Genomic DNA, 26,484 nt, shown 5'->3' with positions numbered 1-26,484 from the left:
GATTTGGGCCCTGCCCCGTGCCAGGGCTGCTGCCCACGGTGAGCTGTGCCCTCTCCTGCAGGCCGTCTTCGACTGCGTCGTGACCTCCCTCAAGAACGTCTTCAACATCCTCATCGTCTACAAGCTCTTCATGTTCATCTTCGCCGTCATTGCCGTCCAGCTCTTCAAGGGGAAGTTCTTCTACTGCACTGACAGCTCTAAGGACACGGAGAAGGACTGCATGTAGGTGCCCCACGCAGTGGGCCGACAGCTCTGGCAGAGGCAGGGTGCTGGGCAATGTCCCTTTGGGTATCCAGCGGTGGAGTCCTTTGCTCATTTTTTGGCTGTAGTTTCTTGGGATGGGCGATGTAGTCCGAGTCCTGTCCCATTGCTGTGTATCAGCACTCTGCATCCTGTTGTCTTTCCTCCTCTCCCATTTCTTTGCTCCCTCTATTTCTTATCCAGCCTCTCCCCCTCTGTGGTGTCCCCTCACCACATGCTGCCCCCAGGTTTAAAGCCCCCATCTCCTGTCTGGCGATGTAAAGCAAGGCCTCTGCTCTCTCCCAACCCTGCAGAGGGAACTACGTGGACCACGAGAAGAACAAGATGGAGGTGAAGTGCCGGGAGTGGAAACGACACGAGTTTCACTACGACAACATAATCTGGGCACTGCTCACCCTGTTCACAGTCTCCACGGGCGAGGGTTGGCCCCAGTGAGTATTTTCTCTGTCCTCTTCCGTTGAATGGGGTGGGCACGTCCCCATTGTGTTGGTTGGGTTAATTGGATATACCCAGGTGGGACGGGGGTTGGAACTGATAGTAGCAGGGAGGGCTGAGAAATTAGGGCAGGACAAAAGAGATTTTAACCCCTAGATGAAGTTGGTGTTAGCTTCTTCCTTAGAAAGTGGATGATGGATGATCCCTGCTCCTGCATGGCTATAAGATATGATATATTAATTGTGGGTCAGTTTTAGTGTTGGCTGTAGGAACAGCCCTCTTTCCATGCCCAGGAGAGCCTGGGACAGCACGGACAGCCCGAGGTGGATCCCATGGGAGGTGCTGTACAGCGGCAGTCCCAAGGGACACATCTCTGGTTGCTCTTCTTCACCTGTCTGCCCACAGGGTGCTGCAGCATTCAGTGGACGTGACGGAGGAGGACCGCGGGCCCAGCCGCAGCAACCGCATGGAGATGTCCATTTTTTATGTCGTCTACTTTGTGGTCTTTCCCTTCTTCTTTGTCAACATCTTCGTGGCTCTCATCATCATCACCTTCCAAGAGCAAGGAGACAAAATGATGGAGGAGTGCAGTCTGGAGAAGAACGAGGTACAGTCTGGGGAGCGTTTGGGACCGTGGGGCTCCCCGGGCATTTAAAAGGCTTTCCAGTGGTGCAAGTAACCCATAAAAGAAGTGTGGCAGCCAGTGTTCCCCACGTCACCATTGGTCAGGGTCTGACGCACGTGATTTTGTTCCAGAGAGCCTGTATTGACTTTGCCATCAGTGCCAAGCCCCTGACGCGCTACATGCCCCAGAACCGGCACACCTTCCAGTACCGGGTCTGGCACTTCGTGGTCTCCCCGTCCTTCGAGTACACCATCATGGCCATGATCGCGTTGAACACCGTGGTGCTGATGATGAAGGTGAGCCGGGCAGGGTCAGGCTGCCCTGCTTAGGGTGGCGGGGAGGAGGAAAATCAGATCCTGTCCTGAGTGGGACCAGAGGGTACTGAGGTTGTTCTTAGGAGATGCTTTGAGGCAGAGCCTGAGCATCTTTTTGCTGCTTGACAAGAGGGTCAGCCTCAGCTCCTGGTGTCTTTAGTATGTGGTCCACAGTGACTGTGAGTGGTCCACTAGAGGACCAGAGCAGCTTTTCAGAGGGCTCTGAGCAAGTGCCTGCAAGTTTCCATGTCCAGGTGAAAAATGTGACCACGTAGTTTGCTTGTCCAAACAGAGTTGTTTGTTCCCAAGCCTGGGTTTGGAGACTTTTTCCACTTTCCCACCATGAAAACCTGTTCTCTCCACACTCCAGCTCTTGAAACTTTTAAAAAGTGAAAAGGAGTAAGAAAACTTCCAAATCCTGTAAAGGGTTCTCTCTGCTGCAGGAAGATCTGCAATTATTCTGTTCTTCCTTCTCAGAAGTAGAGCCCCTGTCCTGGGAGAGGGGTGGGGAGGGGATGAAGAAGGTGGTCTCTAGGCACTGTGGGCAAGGAGCAGGGGCCTCCACATCTTCCTGGGGGCAGACATCAGTCACAAGAGGCTGGCTGGCCCCCTCCAAGTTTGCAATGTCTGTCTCCATCAGTACTACTCTGCTCCGTACACCTACGAGCTGGCCCTGAAGTACCTGAACATTGCGTTCACCATGGTCTTCTCCTTGGAGTGCGTCCTCAAGATCATTGCTTTCGGCTTCCTGGTGAGTGGCTGATCCTGTTGTTGACGAGGGCGTTAATTTGCACTTAGCACACCTCATCCCTCCAGTTCACGGAGGGAAGGTGTTAATAACACCAGGCCAATGCCATCTATTTTGGGTCTCAGCCTGGGAGCTGTTTGGAGGCTGGCGGTTGGAACCACTTCTTTGGCTCCCGTTAGACTTCCCACTGCTAGATGCTGGTTTCTCGGTCAGCACAGTCCTTCCAGGCTTCCCGGGCCAGCAGCCAGAGCTGCTGCAGGTTGTGAAGCCCAAAGGGATCGATCGGTTCAGCCTGCAGCAGCAGGCATCCTGCGGCCAGAGCTTGGCACTGCTCAGCTTTAAGCAGATTTCCACTGCTGCGGGTGGGTGTCGTGCTGGGGAAAGCCATGCTGCAGGGCTTTTTGCCTCGTTTCTGCTGTGCTTGGGGCATGGACCATGTACCGTGCAGTCCCTGCTGCCACCGTGCTGGTAGCAGTGGTTTCTTGTTCCTGGGAGCCACCAGGTGCTGGTGCATTGAGCCAGACCTGACCAGCAGCGAGACCTCTCCATCTAATTCCTGGTCCTCAAGTCCCCAGCTGCTCTTTTAAGTCCCGGGCTGCTTTTTCTTTGCAACCCTTGGAGGACACAGCAGCCTTGTGGCCCCAGGGGTTGGTGTGATGAGTTATTGCCACCTGTGGCCACCAGCGGGCTGGGCATCCCGGTGCCAGAGCAGCCAGGGAAGGGATCCTTGCGTGCCTCCTGTGAGCTCTGCATGGGAATGGGGATGTCCCAGCGCCCTTCAGACTGGCCACCCCGATCTCAAATCCTTGCTCCTTCTCTGTTTCCTCCTGCAGAATTATTTCCGGGACACCTGGAACATCTTTGACTTCATCACCGTCATTGGCAGCATCACGGAGATCATCCTGACGGACACCAAGGTGACAGGCTGGGCTGGGCTGGGGGGGGGCTGGCAGGGTTTGGGGGGCTCTTGCCATCCCCTGACCCCCCTCCTCCTCCTCTGCTCGCAGCTGGTGAACACCAGCAGCTTCAACATGAGCTTCCTGAAGCTCTTCCGAGCGGCTCGGCTCATCAAGCTGCTGCGCCAGGGTTACACCATCCGCATCCTGCTCTGGACGTTCGTGCAGTCCTTCAAGGTAAGTTCCCCGTGCCCGGGGCTACTGAGGGTGCTGCTCCCCGGGCCTTGCTGCCCTGCTGGCTCGCAGGAGAGCTGGTTTGGAGCAGTTTACCTGCTCGCTACTCTTTCTGTATGCCTCTGGAGCTGGACCCGAGCTGAAGGAGATGACTCATGTGCTTCCCTCGCAGGCCCTCCCCTACGTCTGCCTCCTGATCGCGATGCTTTTCTTCATCTACGCCATCATCGGGATGCAGGTGGGCACGGACAGCTCGGCGAGCAGCCCTCTGGCATGGCCGTGTGCTCAGCACCACGCTGCACAGCAGCTGGCCCGGGTGCCCAGGGGGGTCCCAGGGGTGGGAGAGCTCATTTGGGAGCCGCAGAGCCTGTGGCACTGCTGGGACCTCAGCTGCCCTCCTCACCTGTACCCCTGGGGATGTGGGGGCTCAGCTGGGCACCCCGTGTGGCAGCTGCTCCCAAATCACCACCCCTTCATCCCACAGGCGTTGTGCTTTTAGGGGTTGTACCCAATACCTCTAAAACCAAAGGGACCATGGCACGGCCACCCGCAGCCGTGCACCCACCCATCCCTCCACCTAGGGTTTTTGTGGGCTCGATGCTGGTGGGATCCCGATTTGAGGGCCCTGCAGCAACCTACCAAGGGGAGATGTGCAGAGCCGTGAGCTCCCCACGCTCCAGCCTGGTGCAGAAGTGGCACGTGAGTGAAAGCTCCCGGTCAAACACGTGCCGGCGGGGCTGCCTCGGTGACTAAGCCCCACGCTGAGGCTCTCACAAAGCATCTCTGCTCACGCTCAGGGTCCGGAGCCGCCGGGTGAGCCAGCCACCGCGATAATCAACGCTCTCAGCGCTAGGAGGGGTCGGGGAGGGGAGGGAGCAGATTTTGGGGAGTGGGCAGTGCGGTCGCCTCCGGCTCGGGCTGCTTGGCAGCGCTGGTGTTTGGCCTCCTCCCGCCCCGAGAGGCGCGTGGCTGCTCTTGGCCCACACATCCCAGCACCGGCTCCAGGTGTTCTCCGCGCTAAACAACTGCCATCTGACTCAGCCCCCCTCCCTGCCGTGTGGTAGTATTTGATTTATTTTATTTTTTAACACTATTGTGAACAAATCCCCAAGCAGTAAAGTCTGTGGGCGTTATTTGAGCAAAATAGCTGGAGGCAGAAAATATTCTACAATTACACATTGCAAAAAAACCTGTACAGGGAAAAAAATACTCTGCAGTTGGTGTATTTTTAGATTCACGGAAAGTGGAATAAATATTTAACAGTAATAACAGCACATTTTTCCAATTTGAGGCACTTTGCAAGCGTTCCTTGTCCTATCGTGGCCTTGGCTGTGGGTCATTGTTAGGATATTACACAAATCTGGGGATTCGTTGCCTCTTTTAGCCCTGGGGACCTCCTGGGAAGGGCCTTGGGCTGGTAACCCCCAGTGTCTGTCTGTCTGTGGTGAGCTAGTGGTCCGTCTGTCCCTTGGGCACTGAGCATTTCCCCACCCTGTTTGTGCCACTGTGCCCGACTCCAGCATCGCGGGTCATCTCCAGCGGCCAAATTCGGCTCATCCCAGACCCTCTGAGCCCCCATTTCCATGGCAGCTCAGCCTCCAGCAGCCTCTACCACTTCCTGTCCTTGCTGGGCAGGATTTGTGCCCGCATGCCCTCATGGGGCTGCTTCTCCACCTGGGCTCTGGGGCAGGATTGATCCCACACCACATCGTGCACCCCCAGCCAAGGTGAGCACGCAGCCACTTCCCCAGCACCGGCGGTGTTGCCCGAACCTTTTTCTCCCTCCGGCAGGTTTTTGGCAACATCAAGCTGGATGAGGAAAGCCACATTAACCGGCACAACAACTTCCGCAGCTTCCTGGGCTCCCTCATGCTCCTTTTCAGGTAGGGAACTGCATGTGGGGGGCTCGCAGAGGGGGGTCTGCCCTCCCTGCTCCATCCTGCCTGCCGCGGGGTGCTGAGCGCGGTGCCTTGGGCGCAGGAGTGCCACCGGGGAGGCATGGCAGGAGATCATGCTGTCCTGCCTGGAGGGCAAGGGCTGCGAGCCGGACACAACAGCGACGTCTGGGCAGAACGAGAACGAGCGCTGTGGCACCGACCTGGCCTACGTCTACTTCGTCTCCTTCATCTTCTTCTGCTCGTTCCTGGTGAGTTCCCCGGCCCCGTGCTGTGCGTTCTCGGTTCCTCGTTTAATTCCATCTCACTCTGACTTCCCTTCCTTCTCTCTCTCCCTTCCCTTCTCTGCTCCCTCTCCCATTTCCCTTTTTCTCCACCCTTTTCCCCCTCGCCTAGATGCTCAACCTGTTCGTGGCCGTCATCATGGACAACTTCGAATACCTGACCCGTGATTCCTCCATCCTGGGGCCTCACCATCTGGATGAGTTTGTCCGGATCTGGGCAGAGTATGACAGAGCAGCGTGGTATGTAGCCAGCTCCTTCTCTCCCGGGCAGCCTCTCAGAGCTGGTTTTGAGCAGTGCCTCTGCCTGTTGCTGCCGAAATCCAGCTGCAGTGCCCAGGGCAGGGCTGCTCTCGCTCACGGTCCTTACAAAGGTACCAGCCAGTTCCCACGACGCCTGGTGGCACAGGCACCTTAGCTGAGAGCCTGAAGACATCCGTGGCTGGCCGTGGTGTTTATCCTGAGAGCTGGAGGCTCCTGCTCCCCCTCTCCTCCCCTGCCATCCCATGAACAGGTCCCTCTCAGCATCCTCCCCAGCCTCTGCCCAAGCAGCCTCCATGGCTGGGTTCCCAGCGCCCCCAGCTCCTCTTGGGGCAGGGCAGAGGGTGGCTTGTCCCAGGCCTTGGGGACATGCTGGGGGCCTGCTGGGCTCCTACCAGGTCACCTGCAGACGAGATTCAGAGAGTTTTTGAGGGGCTTGGGGATTGTGGAGGCTGGGCATGGGCTTACCTTTCCCCCAGCCAGCCCCCACCTCTCCAAGGTTGCCAGCCCTGGCACCGTGAGGGTGGCTCGTGCCACCCCCAGCCTGGGGACAGCCTCTGTGGAGCCGTGTCCCATCGCCACCGTGCCAGGGTGATGTTGGCTCAGCACCCTCGGCAGATGCATGTTCCCTTTGGAGACCTCACCTCCACTGCTGGCCTCCTGCCTCGTGAGAGGCCAGCTCCAGCCACAGTTTCATTTTTTATCTTTTTGAGCCTAAAACCATAATCTACCCCAGGAGACTGTCCAGGACAGTCCCTGAGGAAGCCCCCCTCTGATTTTTGAGCAAACCACGGTGGTTAGGGGCCGTGCACGAGAGCTGGTGGTCTTGGGGCCACCGGGGCAGCCCCGGCCCCCGCTGCGGGGCGAGGAATGGGTGAGTACATCCCCAGGGGTCCCGGCACCCACGCAGGGCAGCAGCTCTCCCAGGAGGGGTCTCGTGGGGACAGCACGCGGGTCCAAGGCCAGGCAGGCTCAGGGACTGGCTCTGCCCAGACGGTTGGCTCAGCGATGGAGAGGGGACGGGGGGAGGAGGGCGAGGAGAAACCAGAGGCAAAGAAGGGTAGGACGGTAGCGCTGCTGCTCTTTGCCTCCTCGTGCGGTTTCCCTCCCAGCTTGTCCAAGGATGCCCAGGAGGCTGCAGCACGCTGCACCTCAGCACGGCCCCCGTGCGCTTCCCAAAAGGGCTCGGAGCTGGGGCTGGGGGCTCAGCACCCCTGCGCCCGGCCCTGCACAGCTCCTGCATCGACTGCTTCGTTACTCCAGCTGGCGGTGGGTGGATACGGGATGTATCCTGCCACGATAACGACTGGGCCTGGGGGAGAAGAGGTGCGTGTACGGGACAATAATGTGGACCCTTGGCACAGCGTGCTCTGGTGAGAGACCTAGGTGCTAGCACCAGAGCCAGCGGTCACATTATGTCTCCCTGCCTCGGGGTCCCCAGACACCGGAGACACGATTCGCTCGGCTGCCGGCCTCCCGGGCCCTTGGGAGGAGCAGAGAGCTGGTGGCACTGGGGAGGACGCGGCTCCACCAGCAGGGCTCATGGCCCAAACCGGCTGCAACCTCCCCCCCTTGCCCCAAAAATCCCAGCCCTGTCCCAGCACCAGGTGTCAGTGGCCGGGGGCACGTGGGGCAGAGCGAGGAGGCGTGAGCTGGCCTGTGATGGAGAAGGTGGCCACCGATGCTCCCAGCTTTCCCCTCTCTGGGTCTGACGGAGCCAGAAGGAGAAGAGCTGTGCCCCGCAGCTGGTCCTAGCCCCCCTGGTTAAGCTCTCCACCCTCTCAGTGTCCTATTAACCCACCTGTGCTTCCTTTGCAGCGGCAGGATCTCGTATAAGGATATGTACAAATTAGTACGGGTGATCTCGCCTCCTCTGGGCCTAGGAGAGAACTGCCCCTACAGGGTGGCGTGCAAGGTTTGCCTCCCAGTCCTCCGCCACAACCTGGCCACGGGACGCACCATCCACCCCTCCTTCCCCCCGCTCCACCGCCACCGCGCCTCCCGAGGGAACCCTCACGTTGCTTTCCTTCGAGTTTAAAGAGGTCCGCGGCCTGCCAGGGCCAGCAGCTGTCCCCCCCAGGGGGGGCCCGGAGCCTCCTGGGGGGGTTTGGGGGTGTTTGATAAATTGCACTGCCCCCAGCCAGCCCCCAGCTCCGCCGGGACGCGTGCCACCGTCCCCGCTCGGTGGCATCAGTGGGATCAGGGCTTTTCCCCTCCAATGCCTGTTTGGAAAGGGGGCTCAGGTGTGGTTTGCTCCTGGGGATGGAGGATCTGGGGCTTTTGTTGCTTGGGAGAGGGAGGGTGGGACGCCAGGGTGACCCTTCTCCCTGTAGGACATCTGGGGACATCCCGTGGCACCCTCTTGGGGAGCCAGGTTCTTGTGCATCGTGCCCATGCCTTGCCAGCCCCGCTGGGAGGAGGTGTGGGGGCACTTGTGGGGCCAGGCTGGCTCCATGGGGTCTGTCCCAGCCCCAGCCTGGGCTGCACCTTTCCCCCGGGGGCCAGCGGCCACCTGGGCTCCTTCCCAGCCTCTGGAGCTCAGCTCTCCCCCTGCTTGAGCCGGCTTCTCAGCCTTAAGTCCAAGGTGGTGGCCAGGCCTCCTTGTGCATCTCTGCACCTCCTTTTACGTTTTTCCTCGGGGTGGCAACCGAGCAAAACCTTGTGCCTGCTGCCTTCTTCTTCCTAGTGCCACGCCACCCATCTCCATGGCACAACAGGCTGAACCAGAGCTCCTCCTTCCTCTTCACCCGTCGGGCATCCGAGATGTGCGAGGGGAGCTCAGGCACCCCTGGCCGCAGCCTTCATCCTGCGAGGGAGGAGAGCCTCACCCCACTGCTGCCCGAAGTCTTATGGGATGGGCTGGCACCAGGAGCAGGGCAGAGGAAACCAGACATGATGATCTCATTTATTGGGAGAGGTGTAAGGAAAGGTGGGTGCTTCTTTCAAGACCCTCAGACATCTCAGGCCCTCGAGGACGGGGTCCCTTCAGCCCTTCCACTCTTCTCTGCCGCCTTCCTGGCAAAGGCTGGGGCTGTGCTGAGGTCCCGAGGACAGAAGACGCCTTCAGGAGGAGTTCCTACTCTTTATCAGTTGATGTCAGGGCTTAACTGGAAAATGCTGCCCCCCAAAGCTAGGGATTTTGAGGATCTGAGAGATTTTCAGGGGTTCCTGCTGGCCTGGAGCAATTCCCAGAAGGGAACTGATGAAGAAGGAAGACCCCCGTGGACGTCACGCTTTTGCCACCGTCGACCAAATCCCCAAATGCCAACCCTACACTCATCTTGCAGAGATGCAAGCCCACACCCCTTTCCTACCAGGCAATTTGGCAACAAATGCTAGCAGAAAAGCCAAAAACGTGTCTGTGACGTGGGGGACAGGGTGCTCTGGGCAAGGTGGTGCCTGGGCATCCCCGGGGTGCTGCATGGGGGTGCAGCAGGGTGTGGAAGTGAATCTGCAGGTGGGCTTACAAGGGGGCATCGATGCAGAAAGCCTTCCCGTGGAGATCCAGCAAACTGTCCTTGTGCTGGGGAGAGCAGGTCTTGTAACCGTGTCTTGCTCCACTCCTTGGGGCTCTTCTTGCCTTTCTTCAACCCCGTCTGCCTCTGGCAGTCAGGCAGAAATGAGCCAGGAAAGCAGGCATCGCTTCTGCTGCCTGCAAGCATCCCTGGTGTTCGTGTCCCTACGGACATCTGCTCCCGAACCTACTCCCTCCCCGCTCCGTATTCCTGTGCTCTCTTCCCAACAGCAAGCAACGGCACAGTTATGGTCATTTCCTACCCGTGGGAGGGCAGATCTGCCCTAAATTTCCTCCTCCACGGGGACGTGGTGTCTGGGCACAGCGCAGTTTTAAGGCGTCTGCTCCGGGCAGATGCAGAGCGTGCAGCCCGTCTGAGAACAGCACGGTCCTCATGCAATATTTGCTGGGGTTTGCTGCAATCTCTTTATTTTCACGGGAATCTGTTCCTCCTTCGTGGTGCAGGGAATCTCAGCGCACAAGACAAAGCCTGGCATATGCTGTGGGTGCTGAAATCCGCCCCGCAGGGAACGGCGGGTTCAATTTCACTGTCCTGCTTCCTTTCCGAACAAAGTTCTCAAGTGTGAAGGCTTGAAGTCACCTCGCGGTGAGGCACAGCAAGTCAGTGCACAGCCAGCTCTGCAGCGGTGCCGCTTACGGACTGCTGGATCTGGATCTTTTCTCCTCATCATCCCACCTAACAGCCCCTGCTCTTGCTGTCATCCTCCTTCCGACCCTTTTAACATCTCAGGTCTCAAAGGGGACGGCTTGTCCCACCTGCTCTGTGCCCCAAACCCTCACTGCGGGTGGTCTCTGTCTCATGTTCACCCCCAAACCACCAGGACTCATCTTGGCGGGGGCTCTTTGGCCCTTTTCTCGCTGCCTTTTCTCTCTGCTCTCAGCACGGGGCTGGGGACGCAGCCAGCATCCCAGCAGGAGCACGTTGTTTTCCAGCACCCTCCTCCCAGCCCCGCTGCGATGCAGCAGCAGAGGTCGGTGCCTCTGCTTTGCTGAGGTGTCCCCTGCCCCGCAGCCACCCCAAATATTGCAGCAGCTTGGCACGAGGGGAAGAAGAGGTGGCCGAGCCCGGCGCCCCCCCGGGGAGACGCATTTGAGCATCCCGCTGGCTGTATGGCGAGAGGGAGGCACAGCCCAAACCCCTCAGCCCATCGCGGGGCATTTTTTGGAGCACCCCTCGCTGTGGCGATCCTAGGCTGGCCCTAAGAGTGGAGGAGCGCGAGGCGGGGGTCCCTCCGTGCTGCTCCCCCCGGGGGAAACCCAAAGGCACCTCAATCGATGTTGGAAGGGCCAAACAGCTGCCTCTGCCGAGACTCTTTAAACTCCAACCTGGTGGAACTTGCAGCCGCATGCGGGAGAGAGCCAGGGCGGGGAGCATGGCATGCACAACTTTTTTTCCTCCTGATTTTCTTTTTTTCTTTTTCCAGCCGATTTACAGCATGCCTTTTTGCACTGCTGCATGGTGGGGACGCGGTCCATCCGCAGAGCCAGACGGAAGCAACTGGGCATCTTCCTTTGACAAGTGACCCTGGCCCACTGCCTTCTATGCAAGACGCTGCCTCCCAATTGCATAGACCCCACGAGATGGGGATACACAGCCTTCTGGCTATGGGTTAGGTGGCCGAAGCAACCCCCAGACCCCCCCCGGGAGGGAAGACAGGACACGGCGGCCACCGAGCGCTTTTGAGTCGCTGTGGGGCGAAGCGCCCTACCCCCGATAACCCATGGCTCGAGCGCCGTGTATCTGATTTATACCACTCGCACACAGCCCCGGAACCCGTGGGGCGAGCTGGGGGCTGCCGGGGGGCTGTAGGGACGGGGTGAGGCAGGACGAGGACCCCCGGGCTGCTGGCGGGGCAGGCGCTTTGAGGCCAGCAGCGGAGAGAGGGGTGAGTCGCTTTCCGCCGGCATTCCTGGGTCTGTGTGAGCAGTGCTATAAATCCGCAGCAGGACAGTCTCTCGTGTATGATTTGCCTTGATTAACGGGTTTCCTGTTCTTTTCCTGTTTGTCCGTTTGTTGTTTCTTTCTTTCTTTTTTTTTATTTTTTTTTCTTTCTTTCTTTCTCTCCTGTTCCCTGTACTATTTTGTCCGTACGTTGTTTCCGCTCTCTGGGAATGCCTCCTCTTTCTCTCTCTCTTTCTCTCTTTCTCTCTCTGCATCTCCCTCCCTCCCCTTCCCCCTCCATGAGCAGTGGCCGAATCCATTACACTGAGATGTATGAAATGCTGACTCTTATGTCACCACCGCTAGGCCTCGGCAAGAGATGTCCTTCCAAAGTGGCCTATAAGGTAGATCAACCCTTCCTTCTACGGGGGGCTAGAGCCCGGCAGGAGCTGGCGGGAGGTGGGGCTGGGGGAGCCGGGGAGGCACCGGGGGCTTCCCACCCGTCCTCAGCTCCTGGGGTGTGCCCGCAGGGGTCCCGGCCACGCTTTCTGGTCTCCCCTGCCCGTGCAGGTGATGCTGGCATTGTCGCTTGCAAGCCTGGGGAGCTGTGGGGTGGAAGACCCCTGGGGGAGAGCAGGGAGAGGGGCAGCGGTAGGGGTAGCCTGGAGGTGGAGAGGGTGAGGAGCGGCCCCGTAGCACTCTCAGGAAGGTGGGATGTTTTTGCAGGACCACGCTGGCCCAAGTTCATCCCCTGGGCTGGCAGCCACCCTATTCCCAGCCAGCTAAAAGCCTACGGAGGTGGGATCCCGCTGGGCTGCAAGGATACAAACCACAGGAGCAGCCCCGTGGGGCGTGAAGAGCCAGGCACATCGGCACGAGACATCCTAAGGACGGCTCGTGCGGGGCAGACACCGGAGCCAAACCTCTGAGATTCCCCCCTACAGCTCCCGGGGCAGCCCTGGCCCCGTGGGAGCAGAGCAGGCACCCAGGGAACCCTGAAGGATTTGGGGTGGGAGCCCCTAGGACAGGAACCGGCGCTGTGCAGCCACGTGCTGCCCGCCTGGAGCGAGCTGGAGCTTTGCTTGGCTGCCCCTTCTCCAGCTCTCGTGTGTTGGTTCACACGTGTGCCAGCCCCCCAGGAGAGAAAGGGAGGGTTGAAGGCAGGGAGAGGACACGAGGAGCCGGGGGATGAAGGACTGGGAAGGGAAGGGATGACCCCAGGTGTTCTCAAAGCAAAATATACTCTCTGGAAAGTGGATCTGGTCACTTCGGTTTGCACCCCGCCTGCCCGGGGTGGGGAAGGAGCATGGCGTGTCTGACCTGCCTTGGTTGCCCTCCTCTCTTTCCTCCTGCACTTTTTCACCCCCCCTCCTTCCCCTTCCCCACCCTCGGATAATTCGGACCCTGTGCATGTGCTGGCAAACTTCATCTCTGAAAGACGCAAAAAGGGGGCGCCAGGATGTAGCATGCGAGAGGAACCGAGCCGAAGTCCCCGCAGGTTAGGGACCCTCCTCTCCCCTGCCCCAGCTGGGAAGGGTTGAGAGCTGGAAAGCCAAACCACCCGGGAACGGAGACCTGAGCCCCCTCTCCCCCTCCCGAGCATCTCCGACGCCTTGCTGGCTCAGCGGCGTCTTCCCCAAAGTGCCGGGAGGTGCCGCGGCGGCCCCGTGCCAGCCTCGTTTTTTTGGGGAGGGGGCCCAGGGGCCGTTCCTGGGGCGCAGGAGGAGCCCTGGAAGGCAGTGAGCCGGTGTCCTGGGGTGGAAGGAGCCGGGGGCGGGGGCGGCGGGGTGATCCTTGCCCTTCTTTTTTGGCTGTGCTGTTTTGACACTCTTTGTTGCTTTTTATTTTTATTTATTTATTTTTTATTTCCTGTTAATTTCCTTTTCTTTTTATTTATTTTTTTTCTTCCTTTCGTTTAACGTTTGATTTCTTTTCCTCCAGCCCGGTCGATGTGTTTTTCGATATTGTTTTCCGTCCGCTGTTTTCTTCTCTCTCTTGCGCAGAGACTGGTGCTGATGAACATGCCCGTGGCCGAGGACATGACGGTCCACTTCACCTCCACCCTGATGGCGCTGATCCGCACCGCCCTGGACATCAAAATCGCCAAAGGTAACGTCGGGGGGTCGAGAAAGGGCAGAGCAAGGAGGTTTGGGGGAGGTCCCACGGGCATCACAAGAGCCAAAGTGGGGTTGAGCCTCGTGGATGGGGGTGATGCACCCAGGCAGGCAAATATCTGCCTCCTTCTGCAAGAGAAGCTGCTGCTAGAGAGCAGAAATATCCCGATGCCCAGAGTTTAAAGGAAGAAAAGAATTTCCTCTTTGGTGCAAAACCAAACCGAGGAGGGAGACAGTCCCGTGTGCCTGGCCTCCTAGGGCTGTGGAGCAGAAATCCGTCTCGCAAGGAACATTTTATGTTCAGAGCAGAAAAAAACCTGCTTTGTTGTTGTTGCTGAAAATGCTCTGATTCATCGGATCAAAAGCTTTCTGCGGAAACATGCCACTTGCAATAAATCGTCCCCTGGGAACAACTCAGAAAATCCAACCCAGGGCGAGCTCAGCAGAAGCCCGGTGCGCAGCCCGCGCCCTGAAACACCAGGCTTGAACCCTGGCTGGATGATAAAGCAGGGATTTGAGCCTGGCCACGTTCCTTCTCCCAGGATTTACTCCCTGCTTTGGCACGCGTTAGCAGGGCTTTCAGCATGGCAGATCCCTTCGCCGCTGGCCAGAGAGCTCTGCTCCCCTCCTGCTCGAGGATCTCAGCCAGGCAGAGCTGCTCTTGCACCAGCACATGATCCGCTCCCCAGAAAAGAGAAAGTGGGGCAGCAGCAGGTGTGTGTGGGCTGCAGTAGGATCGGAGCCGCAGAGACGGACCCAAGGCGAGCTCGAGGATGGCAGCTTTGAGTGGGAGGGCAGGGGATGGGAGGTGGCGGCACATATGGAGGGGATGGCAGGAAAGTTTCCCCGCAGGAGCAGGAGAGCCGGCTGGCTGATGCAACGTGGCTCTCCCAGCCCCGAGAGCTGGTTTGCTGCTTGTCTTTGCGAGGGGGCCCCTCTTCGGGGTGGGAAGGGGGTGTTGGGATGGGCCCAGGCGCCAGCTCTTGGTGCGCGCTGACCACTGCTTCCCTGCTGTTGAAGGTGGTGCAGACTGGCAGCAGTTAGACTCCGAGCTTCAAAAGGAGATCCTGACCATTTGGCCTCACCTGTCTCAGAAGATGCTCGACCTCTTGGTACCCATGCCAAAAAGTGAGTCTCTGCCAAGTTCTGCAGCCCCGGTCCTGTCTGGGGAAGAGGTGGGATGAGGGCTTGTGCTCGTGGGAGTCCTTCTGAAAAAAAAAAAAACCTTTGATGAACCCAGAGTTTTCCGTAAGTCATCTCAGGAGCACATAGGGGCAGGAGGCTGAGCACCACTTGGCTGATCCACGTGGTGGCTGAGGTTGGGAGGAACTGCTGGAGGCCACCTGGCCCAGCCCTCCTCCTCACAGCTCCTCCACATCTGATGATGGCCTTGGTGGTTTATCGTGGTGCTGCCAAGCCACCTCCATCTCCCCTGGGTACCCGGGTGTTTGGTGCCCTCTCTGCTCCAGCACCGAGCAGATTTTGAGGGCGACCACAGCAGGGCTCTTCCCGAGGTGAGCGCTGGTGCCTTCAGACCCGCAGTTCCTGTTGCCATAAAAGCATCCCCCCTTCCTTCCCCTGCTGTGCTCTCAGCCTCTGACCTGACTGTTGGCAAGATCTACGCAGCCATGATGATCATGGACTACTACAAGCAGAGCAAAGCCAAGAAGCAGAGGCAGCAGCTGGAGGAGCAGGTGAGCTGCCCTGTTTGTGCATCCTCAGCAGTGAATGTGAGCACCCCATCGCCTTCCCAAGCGGCGGAGCCGTGCTTGGCGAAGCGCAGGACGCTCGTCTGCATTTCGTCCAGGCTCAGCTTCTCCCTTTCCCCCATCACAGAAAAACGCGCCCATGTTCCAGCGCATGGAGCCCTCCTCTTTGCCGCAGGAAATCATCTCAAACGCGAAGGCTCTGCCGTACCTCCAGCAGGACACCCTCTCGGGCCTGTGAGTATCGCCCCGAGGAGAGGTGAGGTTTTCCTGCAGCTTTTCTGCTCCTGGAAGGGGGAACGCTGAGGTGTCTGCACGGACACCTTGTAGCAGGAGCATCCAGCTCTAAGTGCACGCTCTGACCCCAAACCGTTTCCACCCAAATGCTGGCTGCAGGACAGCACTGAGCCTTTCCTCTCGCTGTCCCACGGGGTTGTTTTTCACACCAGCTTCTGCACTACATGAAACGGGTTTCTCCTGCAGGCTGGGGTGGCGCGGAAGCTGGGGGGCAGCCCAGGTGGTGCAGGGCCAGCAGGGGACCCCAGCACCCTGGCTGAGGGCAAGGAGATGGTTGAATTACTGGTGCTGCATTTGGGATGGCTCCTGGCTGCCATGGGACCTGCGGTGCCGCTGTCCTCTCCTTCCTGGGCACCATTTGAGCTCTCCAAGGAGCATGGTGTCTGCCCTGGGGGTCTCAGCCTGGGGGGCGAGCGTGGGGGCCCCCAGCGATGGCAGCACCCCGTTTGTGCTCTCCCTGAAGCCGAACCATCCTTGCAGGAGCAGCCGGAGTGGGTTCCCCTCGCTGAGCCCGCTCTCGCCGCAGGAGATCTTCCAGCTGGCGTGCATGGACCCGGCCCACGGGCAGTTCCAGGAGCACCAGTCTCTGGTAAAGTCACGCACTGCCTCCGGGGCTCTTGTCTGTGGTCCCAGGAGGACGCTGGTGGGCACGGGGAGGTGTGGGACCATCGGCGTGGTGGGCTCTGGCCCCTCGCCTCCTGCAGCCGGAGCCGCGAGCGCGGCGCGATGCCCTGCAGTAAAATATCCTTCTCTCCGCAGGCTGCTCTTTTTTCCCCCGCTGAGCGCTCGTTTCAGCGGGTCACCCCGTGCTGAGCGATGGTATCTGATGTTTTCGGATCCGTGTTCATTTTGTTGTCAGTGCTGCTGCCCCCCGAGCCGACGCGAGCTCCCAAACCGTCACTCCGGCGGGCGGCAGCCGTGTCCGTGTGTGTGTGTGTGTGTATATATACGTACACATATATACAGATACATATATACATATACATATCTCTGCCTCTCCGTGTCTGTGCGTGTGCAGCCCTGCACCACCCCGACGCCCGTCGGGCGCAGCGCTGTGCCCCCGTGCGTCCCCAGCCCGCTCCGTGTCCCCGTGCTCTGTCGCACCCTGTGAGCTCTGTCCCACGCACACGTGTGGCCCTCCCCGTCCCCGCTGCCACGTCCTGTGCCAAATTCCCCTGTGTTGGGAATTGGGAAGGAGGCAAAGCCCGGGAGGACGGGCTGATCCAGGCAGGGCTTCCACTGCCACCATCAGAAGGAAAGAGGTGCAAGGTGGGCATCAGATGAGCGTGAAGGTCCCCATATGGGCTCACCTGCACCAAGCTGTGAAATACAAATCCTTTTTGATCCTGACAATCTGTCTCAGACCCTTCTGGCCCCCTGTGAAACCCAGCCCTGGTGGACCCGGGCTGTCCCCTGCAGAGCCGCAGGAGCAGCGCGCTGCCGTGACCCAACCCCATCCCAAGAGCGTGGCTGTGTGTTTGTTTCCAGGAGCCAGAGGTTAGGGAGTTTCAAAGAGTGCAGCCCTCTAACCGTGGCAGCTACCTTCCCGTGGACACTCAGGACCACGCTGTCTCTGGGAGGGCCTCCTCCATGCCTCGTCTCACTGTGGATCCCCAGGTAAAACCAAGCAAAGCCCCCACGGGTGCCGGGTCCGAGCAAAGGTAACGCTGGTGCTTCTCTCCATGAGGAAGCTCCCCAGTGGTCCGTGGCCCCATCTCCCCATCTTTGGGGTGCCAGGAGCCAGCAGCCAGGAGCACCGAGCACCTGGTCCATGGTGGAGCAGGACCTGGAGCAGGGCCCCCAGGCAATGGGGCACCCCTCCTTTCCTCCAGCCCCAGGCTCTGGGTGAGGTTTTTGGGGTCTCTGCCCGGCTGTAAGGTCCCAGAGGATGAAATGCCTTCTCCTTCTTTTCCCCTTGTCGCGCCACATGTGCTTGTCCGCATGTGTCCTCGGACAGTCTGTCCGGGGGAGCCCAGGCCACATTTCACCTCCTCGTTTGTCTGCCTGGTTTCTCTGTTGTACTGTCTCGTATTCAGCCTTGGCCGAGGCACGGGAGCTTTTTGGGGGGTCAGTTTTGCAACCCTTCACCGTGAAGCCAGTGGTTTCTGACAGAGGTGCTGGTGCAAGCACCCCATGTGGGTGTGGGTGCAGCGTGGCATTGCTGCAGGGTGCTTTGGGGACGTGAAGGGGAAGGGAAGCTTTTTTTGGTGGACTTCCCTGAGCATTTGGCAGTGGGGGAAGATGGTTGGGAGGAGGAAAGGAGACAGGGAGAAGGACTCAAGGTTGGAGAGGTACAAAGCTGTTAAAGCAAAGCAAAGGAAAATATATAAGGGGGTGATGCTTTCCACAAAACATATGAGAATGCAAGCTAGAAGGAAGGGAGAAGGTAGGAAGAAGAATGGCAGAGCAAAAGGAAAGGAAAATTGATAAAACAACAGTGTGCATGGGGAGAGAAGGGGTGAGTGCAGGGCAAGGGGACATGGGGATAATACAGGACCAGGGAGGGATGTGTAAAAGCTGGGGAAATAACCACTGGAGAAGGCAGGGCCCTCCCTGCCTCCCTTCCCTTGTAATGATGTATTTTTCACTGCCACTGTTTGCTCTGCTGGTCCTGTTTCCGAGGCGGGAGGGATGCCAGGACAGCACCCGTGCTGTCCCCGTGCCATGGGCAGGATGCTGCCGCCCCTCCTCTGGCACCTGGCCGTGCCGCGAGCCACGCTCGCACGCTTTGCTGAGCAGCACGCTTCAGCTCAACCCACTTCCCTCCTGCCCCCGATCCGTGCTGAGATCATCCTGGGGGACTGTGCCCAGGCTGGCCGCTCCCCAAAACCTCCCCATTGCGTTAAGGAGCTGCGGGTGGTGGTGGGGGTCCTGCTGGAGCATCCCACAGAGCTCCCACCTTGGTGCTCACCCCATCCCCGGCCGGCCGGGGCTGCTTGCAGGTGGTGACGGACACCAGCTCCATGCGGCGGTCGTTTTCCACCATCCGGGACAAGCGCACCAACACCTCCTGGCTGGACGAGTTCTCCATGGAGCGCAGCAGCGACAACACCTACAAGTCCCGCCGGCGCAGCTACCACTCCTCGCTCCAGCTCTCCGCCCGGCGCCTCAACGCCGACTCGGGTGAGCGGGGTCGGGCGGCTGCGAGCCCCTTCCCATCCCCAAAAACCAGCCCAGCACCGTCCCTTCTCATCCCTGCTGCTGGGGACGGAGAGCGGGGACTGATGGGGTTTGCTGCAGGCCACAGGTCCGACGGGCACCGCTCGGGCGGCAGGGAGCGGGGCCGATCCAAAGAGCGCAAGCACTTGCTGTCCCCTGACATCTCCCGCTGCAATTCGGAGGAGAGGAGTCCCCAGGCGCACGACGAGTCCCCGGAGCGGCGGCGCGAGTCCCGGTCACCCAGCGAGGGCAGGTCACAGACACCCAACAGGCAGGTGGGTGGAGAAAACCTTCAGAAGTGCAAAAGGAGGCTTAAAAACAGAGCTCCCTGCCAAAGCTGGGGAGATGAGCCCCGGCTGTGGGGGCTCTGCGGTGTCTCTCCTCCCGGTGGTGGCATCTATCCGTGTCCCCTGGCGTGGCACTGGTGGGTTGGGGATGCCCGGTGCGCCCTGCGGTGTGGTGGGGAGAGGGGACAAGGGTCTTGGTGCCTTTGGAGCCAATCCCACCACCGTGGCACCTGCTCCCTGCCAAGGCTGGGGTGTCCCAGCTGCAAAAGCTGGAGATGGCAGCGCTTGGAGCAGAGCGACCGGCAGCCAGAGAGCAGTTAGCACTTCCCACCATGGCTTTGCAGACACCCTGCTCTCGCTGGCCGCGGCATGCCAAAATCTTTTTGTGCTTTTCGCCGCCGTGAGCAGAGCTCAGCCCCTGCATTCCCCCTCGTGTCTCGGTGCCTTGCAGGGAACGGGCTCGCTGAGCGAAAGCTCCATCCCCTCCATCTCGGACACCAGCACGCCCCGGCGAGGCCGCCGCCAGCTCCCCCCGGTGCCCCCCAAACCGCGTCCCCTCCTCTCCTACGCCTCCATGCTGCGGCACGCCGCCGGAGACGCCTCGCCGCCCCCCGAGGAGACCGAAGGGGGGTCCCCGCTCCTCTCCAAGGAGCCCAACGCCGCCGGCTTGACCGAGTCTTCCAGCTCCCCGGCGGGGAAGCCGAGCCGGCCGTCCACCCCGCAGCGCTACATCTCGGAGCCCTACCTGGCCCTGCACGACGACTCGCACGCCTCGGACTGCGGCGAGGAGGAGACACTCACCTTCGAGGCGGCCGTGGCCACCAGCCTGGGCCGCTCCAACACCATCGGCTCGGCCCCGCCGCTGCGGCACAGCTGGCAGATGCCCAACGGGCACTACCGGCGGCGGAGGCGAGGGGCCGGGCAGGGCGTGATGTGCGGGGCCAGCATCGACGTGCTCAGCGACACCGAGGAAGATGACAAGTGCTAGAAGGCTGCGCCCCCCCCGCCGCCGCCGCCGCCGCCACCCCCGCCGCCCTGCCCTCCCCAATGCATGCTCTTCGCCGCGCCTGGGAATGAAACGAAACCAAAACCAAACGCAAGGGGAAAATGAAAAAAAAAACAACAAAAAAACAAAAATGAAAAAAAAAAAGAAGAAAACCCAACTGACCGGAATGGGGAAAAAAAAAAAAAAGTCTTTGTGCAAAAAAAAAAAAAAAATTAAAATCTGTCGACTTTCATTTATTACGATCACTTTTTTTTTTCTGCACAGAGAAGCATTTGACCGGAGGTGGAGTGGCCCCGGCTGGGGACGAGCAAGAGCCCCAGGACCCGGGAAGGCTCGTGACGATGGTTTTCTGCTCCCCGCGGCCGGAAAAACCCCAGCAAGGGGGTCCCAGGGCTCAGTCGCTCGGGTTTGTGCTGCCGTGGCTTTGAGCCTCCATCCCCGAGGGTCTCAGACCGGCCCGGGGAAGGGGCGAGGTACGGGGGGCCAGGGTGCACGAGGCGGCTGGGAGCGGCTGTGCCTGCCCCTGTGGGCCACGCCAACGCCAACTGGTTTGTACTGGGGCAGACGGGAGCAGCGAGGGGGGCTCGGCGCTGCCGAATGTACCCCGTCTGGCAGCGACCTAGCTGTATTTCTACACGGAGAACTAACTCTAGGTGTGCCTGTGCGTGTACATACGGTATGTGTGTGTATATATATTTATATGCTGTATATATAAAGATATACACATACATGGATTCGTTTTAGTCATCTGACCAAGCCTCTGCGGGGTTCGCTGCATGTCGGTGGATGTGACGGAGAAGCAGGGACGTCCCCCTGGTCCCCTTGTCCCCTCGGTCCCCTTGTCCCTTGGCGATCACAGCGGTGGGAATCGCGCTTTCTGCCTTAGGGGTGGCCCGGCCGTGCCGTGTGGTGGCAGCGGGAGCGGGATGCCCCATGCCGGTCATTAATTAATCTGGTAATTACATGGCCCCGTGGTGCCCGGTGGCCCGCCCTGGCTGTGAGTTTTGTCTGTGGGGAGCCAGAGCATGGCCATGGGGAGCAGGAGGGTGCTGCGCCCTCCGGAGTGCTGCGGGCCGGAGGTCTGGATGGTGCTGAGTTGGTGCCCTCAGGTGGTGTGTGCCCGCCGGGGAGGTGACGGACCTCATCCTGCCCTTCTCATGCTCTGCTTGGTGTCCCCAGGGCTGCCCCCGGCACTTCTGGCCGGCCAGGCTTGGCTTTGGTCCCCATTGCTCCCCACCGAGAGATGCTATGGGCACACACGGCCCCGCTCCTGCATGTGCAGATCAGTCCCTGCCCCCAGGGAGCTCCCCCAGAGCTGCTCTGCTTTGCAAGAAGCAAATCCCGCCCCGTGCCGGGCTTCGTCGTGAGCCAAAAACCCTTTTTCTAATGGCCAAAGCGCCCTCTGTTCACCCAGGAAAGGGGTTTCCGTGGTGGAACCAAACCCCTACTGCCTCACTGCCCGGTGGGTGCACCTCTGCTGGCCCTGCCAGCCCCTTATTTTTTCTGATCGGACACTTCCAGCTGCAAAATGGTCCCCAAAGTTCCCCCAAAAAAACCTCTGTCACTGTCCCAGCCTCCATGTTTGGGGACGAGCCATGCCCCGTGGGGGACAGGGACGCAGACGGGGCTGGCAGTGCTGCAGGAGGAGATGCTGTAGGTCCCTAAAATGTAGGTGCTGGCATTTTCTCCTTCCAAAGGCAGCGAGGAAGAGCCCGAGGGCAGGGGAGGAGGCAGCTCTTCATGTCTGGCGCTGTGACCATGACCACCGGTGGCAGGGATTTGGGCGTGCAAGGAGGCGACGTGACACCAGTCGGTGAACCCGAGCTTTGCTACCTGAGAGCTGTGTTGTACCAACATACAGAAACTGTACAAAGCAAACCAGAGCCTGTTTTTTTTTGTTTTGTTATTTTTTCCCCTTGGGGGGCACGAAGATGCCCCGATCCTGCCTCTCCCGCAGCAGCCATCGCTCCTGCTCCCGCGGCAGGCAGGGACACGCGGGGACCAGGCGGCGCCTCCAAAGCAAGCCTGCGAAACCAAAAAGGACCCCGGGAGAACCGCGGGAAGGACTCCGCCGAGGGGGGAGCGGAACCAGCCCCCGGGCACTGTTGCAGCCCGCGTCTCTCCTTTTGAAGTCGCTGGACTCACGTTGCTGCTGCACGACCTCTCTTCCCTGGCTTTTTGGACCTTTCCTCCAGCTCCGAGCCCCCGACCCGCCGTCGGTGGTCGTTTTTGACCATGGGAGGGAGGAGGGGGACAGAGGGTTGTGGGGGTGTGTGGGGAGATGGGACAGCCCCGGAGCATCTCCCCTCGGGGCCGGCCGCCCCCTCCCCATCCTTGTGTCCCCCCTGAGGGTCTCGGAGGGCAGAGACCCCTGGTGTGGCCGCCAGGAGCCGAGGGGGGGTGGGAGATGTTCCGCCGCCGGGGCGGGATGTTGTAACAAACCGTGCTCGTTCGGACCCGGACAGGGAAGCGGACCGACGGGCAGCGATGTACAACTTCAATGTTTTTTGTCAAAAGGAAAGAAAAATAAAACCTTGTTGTAAAGAACCGCCCCGCGCCCTGTCTGTGCTGCACGCGGAGGTCGGGTGCTTGCAGCTCCTGTTGCCCGGCCTGGAGCTTTCGGGTGGGTTTTCCACCAAAGATGCTGAAATCAGGGCTTACGTCGCTCCTGTGCAGAGCTGTTGGAAGTGCTAAAAGTTTTCGGGCCAGCCTGCAGGCAGAGGGTGGAGCTGCTTTGGTGGTGCCCTTTGTGCATTTTTCCTTTGATTTCCCATCACCGTGCTACGTTCTGGTAGCCTTATGAGGAGCACGGCTCCTCCTTGGCGAGCCACAAGTCTTGCGTTAACAGTTTTTAATTTTTTTTGGCTTAAATCTGAATTACCCCAAAGGCTCTGGAAGCAGGACTGAGTGTGCGGGTCCCCAAGGGATGTCCCTGAGAGGCTGATACCACGATGAGACCTCTCTGCAGAGGTGATGGATGGCATGGGCTGAGTGCTTGAGCCCCTCTGCTGCTTTCCCATCTGTCTAGGGCTGTGGAGAAGACCCCCAAAGTGATTTTTGGGGGAGGTAGAGCTTTGCCCTAGCGAGGGAAATGGGTGCTGCAGAACGGGGAGCCCCTGCTGCCGGAGAGGCAGCGCTCTGCTGGCAGGCAAGGAGGCTAAAAAAAAAAAAAAAAAAGAAAAAAAAAAAAAAAGAAAAACCTTGACAAATGGAACAGAAAGGTTAAAATTATCCGTACATCATCTGAATAACAATGGCGATGCAGATTGTACCTGCCTAGAATAGCTCCAGGAGACAGGGGATAAATCGGGAACAAAAGTTCCCCAGGAACAGATGCTGGCGGGGGCGCCGGGGCTGCTCCTCCTGGCAGGGCCCTGGGGAGCCGTGGGGACACCGGTGGCACCCAGAGGTGACCTGTGGGTGCTCCAGGTCCCCCTGCAGAGCCAAACGAAGGCTCCGGGTGCATTTGTCAGCGTGCCAGACCTCTGTCCTGCTGGCGAAGGCGTCCCCGAGCAGCCCAGGGGCCGGTGCTTTCCGAGCAGCTGGGAGCTTTTCCCGAGCAGCTCGGAGGGGAGCTGCCGGGGGTGGTTCTCGTCCACCCCTTCCCTTTCTCATTCCTCCGGTGGTGCCTACAGGCGCGCTCTCCCGGTGCCGAGGATGTGTGTGGGCTGTGAAGTGGGGCTGTGCTTGCTCACGCTGGGAGCCACGTGGCGGGCTGGCCTGGGCGAGCACCTGCAGTCTGTGCTCCGCTCCTCAAGCAGCTTGGGTTTTAGTTATTTTCATCCTTCCCCTGTCCTAAACGTCCCTGGGCAGTGACCTTCCTGCTGCCCTTTGCTTGGTGGTGTAGTGCTGTGCTGTGCTGAGCTGCCAGGCCCTACGGGAGCAGGTGAAACACCACAGGGCTGCCCTGGAAATCGGCCCCGCTCATCTCCAGCTGGTGAATGCTGCCTGCTGGGAGCACCTGGGGAGCTCCTTCGGGTCACCTTGGGCTTTACAGGAGGAAAAAGAGGAAGGACGGTGCTTGTCCTGCCTCAGTACCCACTGCCCCTTCTGGTTAAATGGCACAGAGCAGGGAAGAGCTCCCCAAAAGCCTCAGTTTCTCCCTTTCCCCAGGTCGAGCTGCCATGGGCACGATGCTCTGACATCCCAGGGGAGGCACGGGTGCCACCTGGGGAGCCAGGGGTGAGGACGTAGGGGTGCCTGCCCGAGCCAGCCGAGTGCTCCCTCCCATGCTGCCTCCCCCGGGACCCAGGCAGTCGATTCACGGAGCACTCTGCCATAGCTGATGCGATTTGCAGATTGATTTTCGCAGATCTGCTTCGCGAGCAATGTGTTTTTTCCTTTCCGAAACAGGAAGAGCAGAGGAAGGAAATGAATCCAGGGGCTTTGCCTCCCAGCAGGGTTCATTCCTGTGCTCAACTCAGCAGGCAGTGCCCTGTGCGGGGGTCAGCACTTGGGGACAAAAAGCTGCACCTCTGCAGCCTCTGGATGAAGCAGGGGTGGCCATGGCTGAGCCACCAGCCACCCTGGTCCCTGGGGCATTGAGGTGAGCTTGCAGTCCATTGCTCATTTCCTTCAAGTCTCGAATCAATTGGAAAAAAAAGCAGTGCCATCACACCTTAAAAATATTTTTCTCGCCAAGGTGTGGGTTTCACTTACACAGGTGGCATTTTGGGAGGACCTGTCCCAGCCTGAGCGCGTGGTGTTACACCACAGCAGCAACTCTCGCCTTTTTTTTGCACATCTGGGAGCCAGCGTGAGCTGTGCAAAGGTGCTGCGAGTTAGCAAGCCCTCCCTGCCCCTCGGGGAGCATCGTCTCGCACCGTGCAGCAGGAATAGCTGCCTTGTGCGACACAAACAGGAGCAGAGGGGTGCAAGAGGGTGCTGCGGGCAGGGGGAAAGGACCTGGAGAGGTGAGGGTACTTTGGGAACTGCTGGTGTGCTCAAATTGAGGATTTCCAGGAGAAATCTGTGTGCTGTGTTCCCTCTCCTCCCTGCTGTCCTGGCCTCAAGCTCAGGTGCCTGTTCCCTGTTCCCAGCAGCTGTGCGAGCTGAAGATGCTGCAGGTGTGTTGCGTGAGCCCCTTAGGAAGGAATTACACCTTATTTTTAGCCACAGATGGCTTTAGCCCCGGTGAATTAACTCCGAGATGTTATTACAGGCTGTGGGACCAGCTCAGGTTTCAGCCTGGGGAGGAAGCAGATCAAGGATGGTCTGTGGCAGTCTCCTCCCAGCTGAAACGAGGCCAGAAAGCTGCTTTTGCACACTCTGCCCCTTCCCTCAGCCCCTGGTGCTGTAGGGTGGGAGGACACTGCCCCGCAGGGGCTTGGGGCAGGGCGAGCTTGTTTGGCGTCTGTATTTTTCCACGAGCTCCCCTTTCTCTGCGTCTCTGTGCCGTGGATGAGAGCAGCCCCCAGAAGCCCGAAGCAAAGCCAGGCCCCTGCGTGCTGCAGGCAGGCGGGAGCAGGGGAAGCCGTGTCGGCACCCTTGGTGCACGTGGGGACAGATGTGAAACGTGGCTGGGGTGCAGCCTGGGCTTGAGCACGCTGCCCCTCGAGCTGCCACGCTTTTATTTGCATTTCCAGGGCTCTGGCAGGAGCAGCGAGTGGCTGTGGGTTTCTGGCTCGCTGCCCCGCTGGGGCAATCTGGGCGCTTGGCAGCCCCGCAGCTGTCCTGGTGGTTGCACAGCGGGGCTGGCTCGGAGCAGCAGCTTGGGAAGCTGTGGGCTGGACCAGCTGGCTGGGTTTTTTTAGTGGGTTTCGGTCCGTTAAGCTGAACCTCAGCCTGGCTTGGCTTCTCTGGTGCTGCTGGTTGTGGATTAAATTGTGCCGTGTGTTCAAGCGCACGGTGGGCGTGGAAAGGGAAGGAGGGCAAAAGCAAAAGGGAGTGGGGAGGGCAGTAGGGCTGGAGATGCCCATGCAGGCAACCCTAAAAAGAGGAGGGTGAGGCTGAACTAATGAAAATAAAAGGAAAAACCACAACCTGATGGCTGCTCTTTCGCATCGTCGTAGCGCTGCGATGCTCGTAGGGCAGATGTCTGCAAGGTGGCACCACAAGGTCCCCGAGCACCCCTTGATGCTGTCCCCAAGCCCTGGGCTCGCTGCTGTGTGTGGCACGCTGACAGCTGGACCCACTGCTGGGGGGCCATCTGGGCGCACAGGAGGAGGTGATGCTCGCTCCCTGAACCACGCCGGCTCAGGGTGGAGGAAGCAAATCCTATTTAATGAAGGCAGGAACAGCCCCGTCAAGCGAGGGGCTTTGACTAGAGGTGGCTACCGAGGCCAAAACATCGTGGCTCTGGTTCCAAGGGTGAGTTATCTGGAGATGTGAGCTCAGTGCTGCTGAGAGCAGCTGCTCACGGACAGCTCGCTGCTGTTAGGAGGCAGCCTGGGTGATATCTGGGCTGCTTCTCCCCGGCTGTGCTCTCACGCTGCTGGGCTCCCCCTGAAAACCTGCGCTGCTGCTGAACCTCAGCCTCGCAGCCCTGGCTTCTCTTTTACCTGTAGGTTTGTGCAGATCCCTCACTCCTCCAGAAATGAAAAGAGGCT

The 26,484-nt window shown here is 59.6% G+C and overlaps 1 protein-coding gene across 13 annotated transcripts in view; it reads left to right on the top strand.

Annotated features, from left to right (window-relative positions):
• CACNA1E (calcium voltage-gated channel subunit alpha1 E) overlaps positions 1–20,656 on the top strand; it is an 88,221-nt gene extending 67,565 nt beyond the window's left edge. For 6 of the 13 annotated variants that reach the window (XM_084527221.1, XM_084527226.1, XM_084527229.1 and 3 more), the window contains 21 exons: positions 62–222; positions 555–692; positions 1,102–1,303; positions 1,453–1,617; positions 2,276–2,386; positions 3,217–3,300; positions 3,391–3,516; positions 3,686–3,751; positions 5,305–5,396; positions 5,494–5,659; positions 5,805–5,932; positions 11,675–11,771; positions 13,371–13,476; positions 14,502–14,609; positions 15,075–15,175; positions 15,318–15,424; positions 15,965–16,073; positions 16,973–17,101; positions 18,427–18,607; positions 18,725–18,918; positions 19,382–20,656. In XM_084527221.1, the coding sequence (XP_084383347.1) occupies positions 62–222; positions 555–692; positions 1,102–1,303; positions 1,453–1,617; positions 2,276–2,386; positions 3,217–3,300; positions 3,391–3,516; positions 3,686–3,751; positions 5,305–5,396; positions 5,494–5,659; positions 5,805–5,932; positions 11,675–11,771; positions 13,371–13,476; positions 14,502–14,609; positions 15,075–15,175; positions 15,318–15,424; positions 15,965–16,073; positions 16,973–17,101; positions 18,427–18,607; positions 18,725–18,918; positions 19,382–19,918 (3,108 nt within the window). In that variant the 3' untranslated portion in view covers positions 19,919–20,656. Of the gene's footprint in view, positions 1–61; positions 223–554; positions 693–1,101; positions 1,304–1,452; positions 1,618–2,275; positions 2,387–3,216; positions 3,301–3,390; positions 3,517–3,685; positions 3,752–5,304; positions 5,397–5,493; positions 5,660–5,804; positions 5,933–7,768; positions 9,232–11,674; positions 11,772–13,370; positions 13,477–14,501; positions 14,610–15,074; positions 15,176–15,317; positions 15,425–15,964; positions 16,074–16,972; positions 17,102–18,426; positions 18,608–18,724; positions 18,919–19,381 lie in introns of those variants that run through there. The other 7 variants (XM_084527224.1, XM_084527228.1, XM_084527227.1 and 4 more) reach the window with 3 other exon arrangements.
• The last annotated feature ends 5,828 nt before the right edge of the window (positions 20,657–26,484 follow it).

The sequence above is a fragment of the Aythya ferina genome (genome assembly GCF_964211825.1).
Source record: "Aythya ferina genome assembly, chromosome: 8".
Taxonomy (NCBI): Eukaryota; Metazoa; Chordata; class Aves; order Anseriformes; family Anatidae; genus Aythya; species Aythya ferina.
Note: the sequence above shows the minus strand (reverse complement) of the source record. Positions and strands in the feature narration are given on the sequence as shown.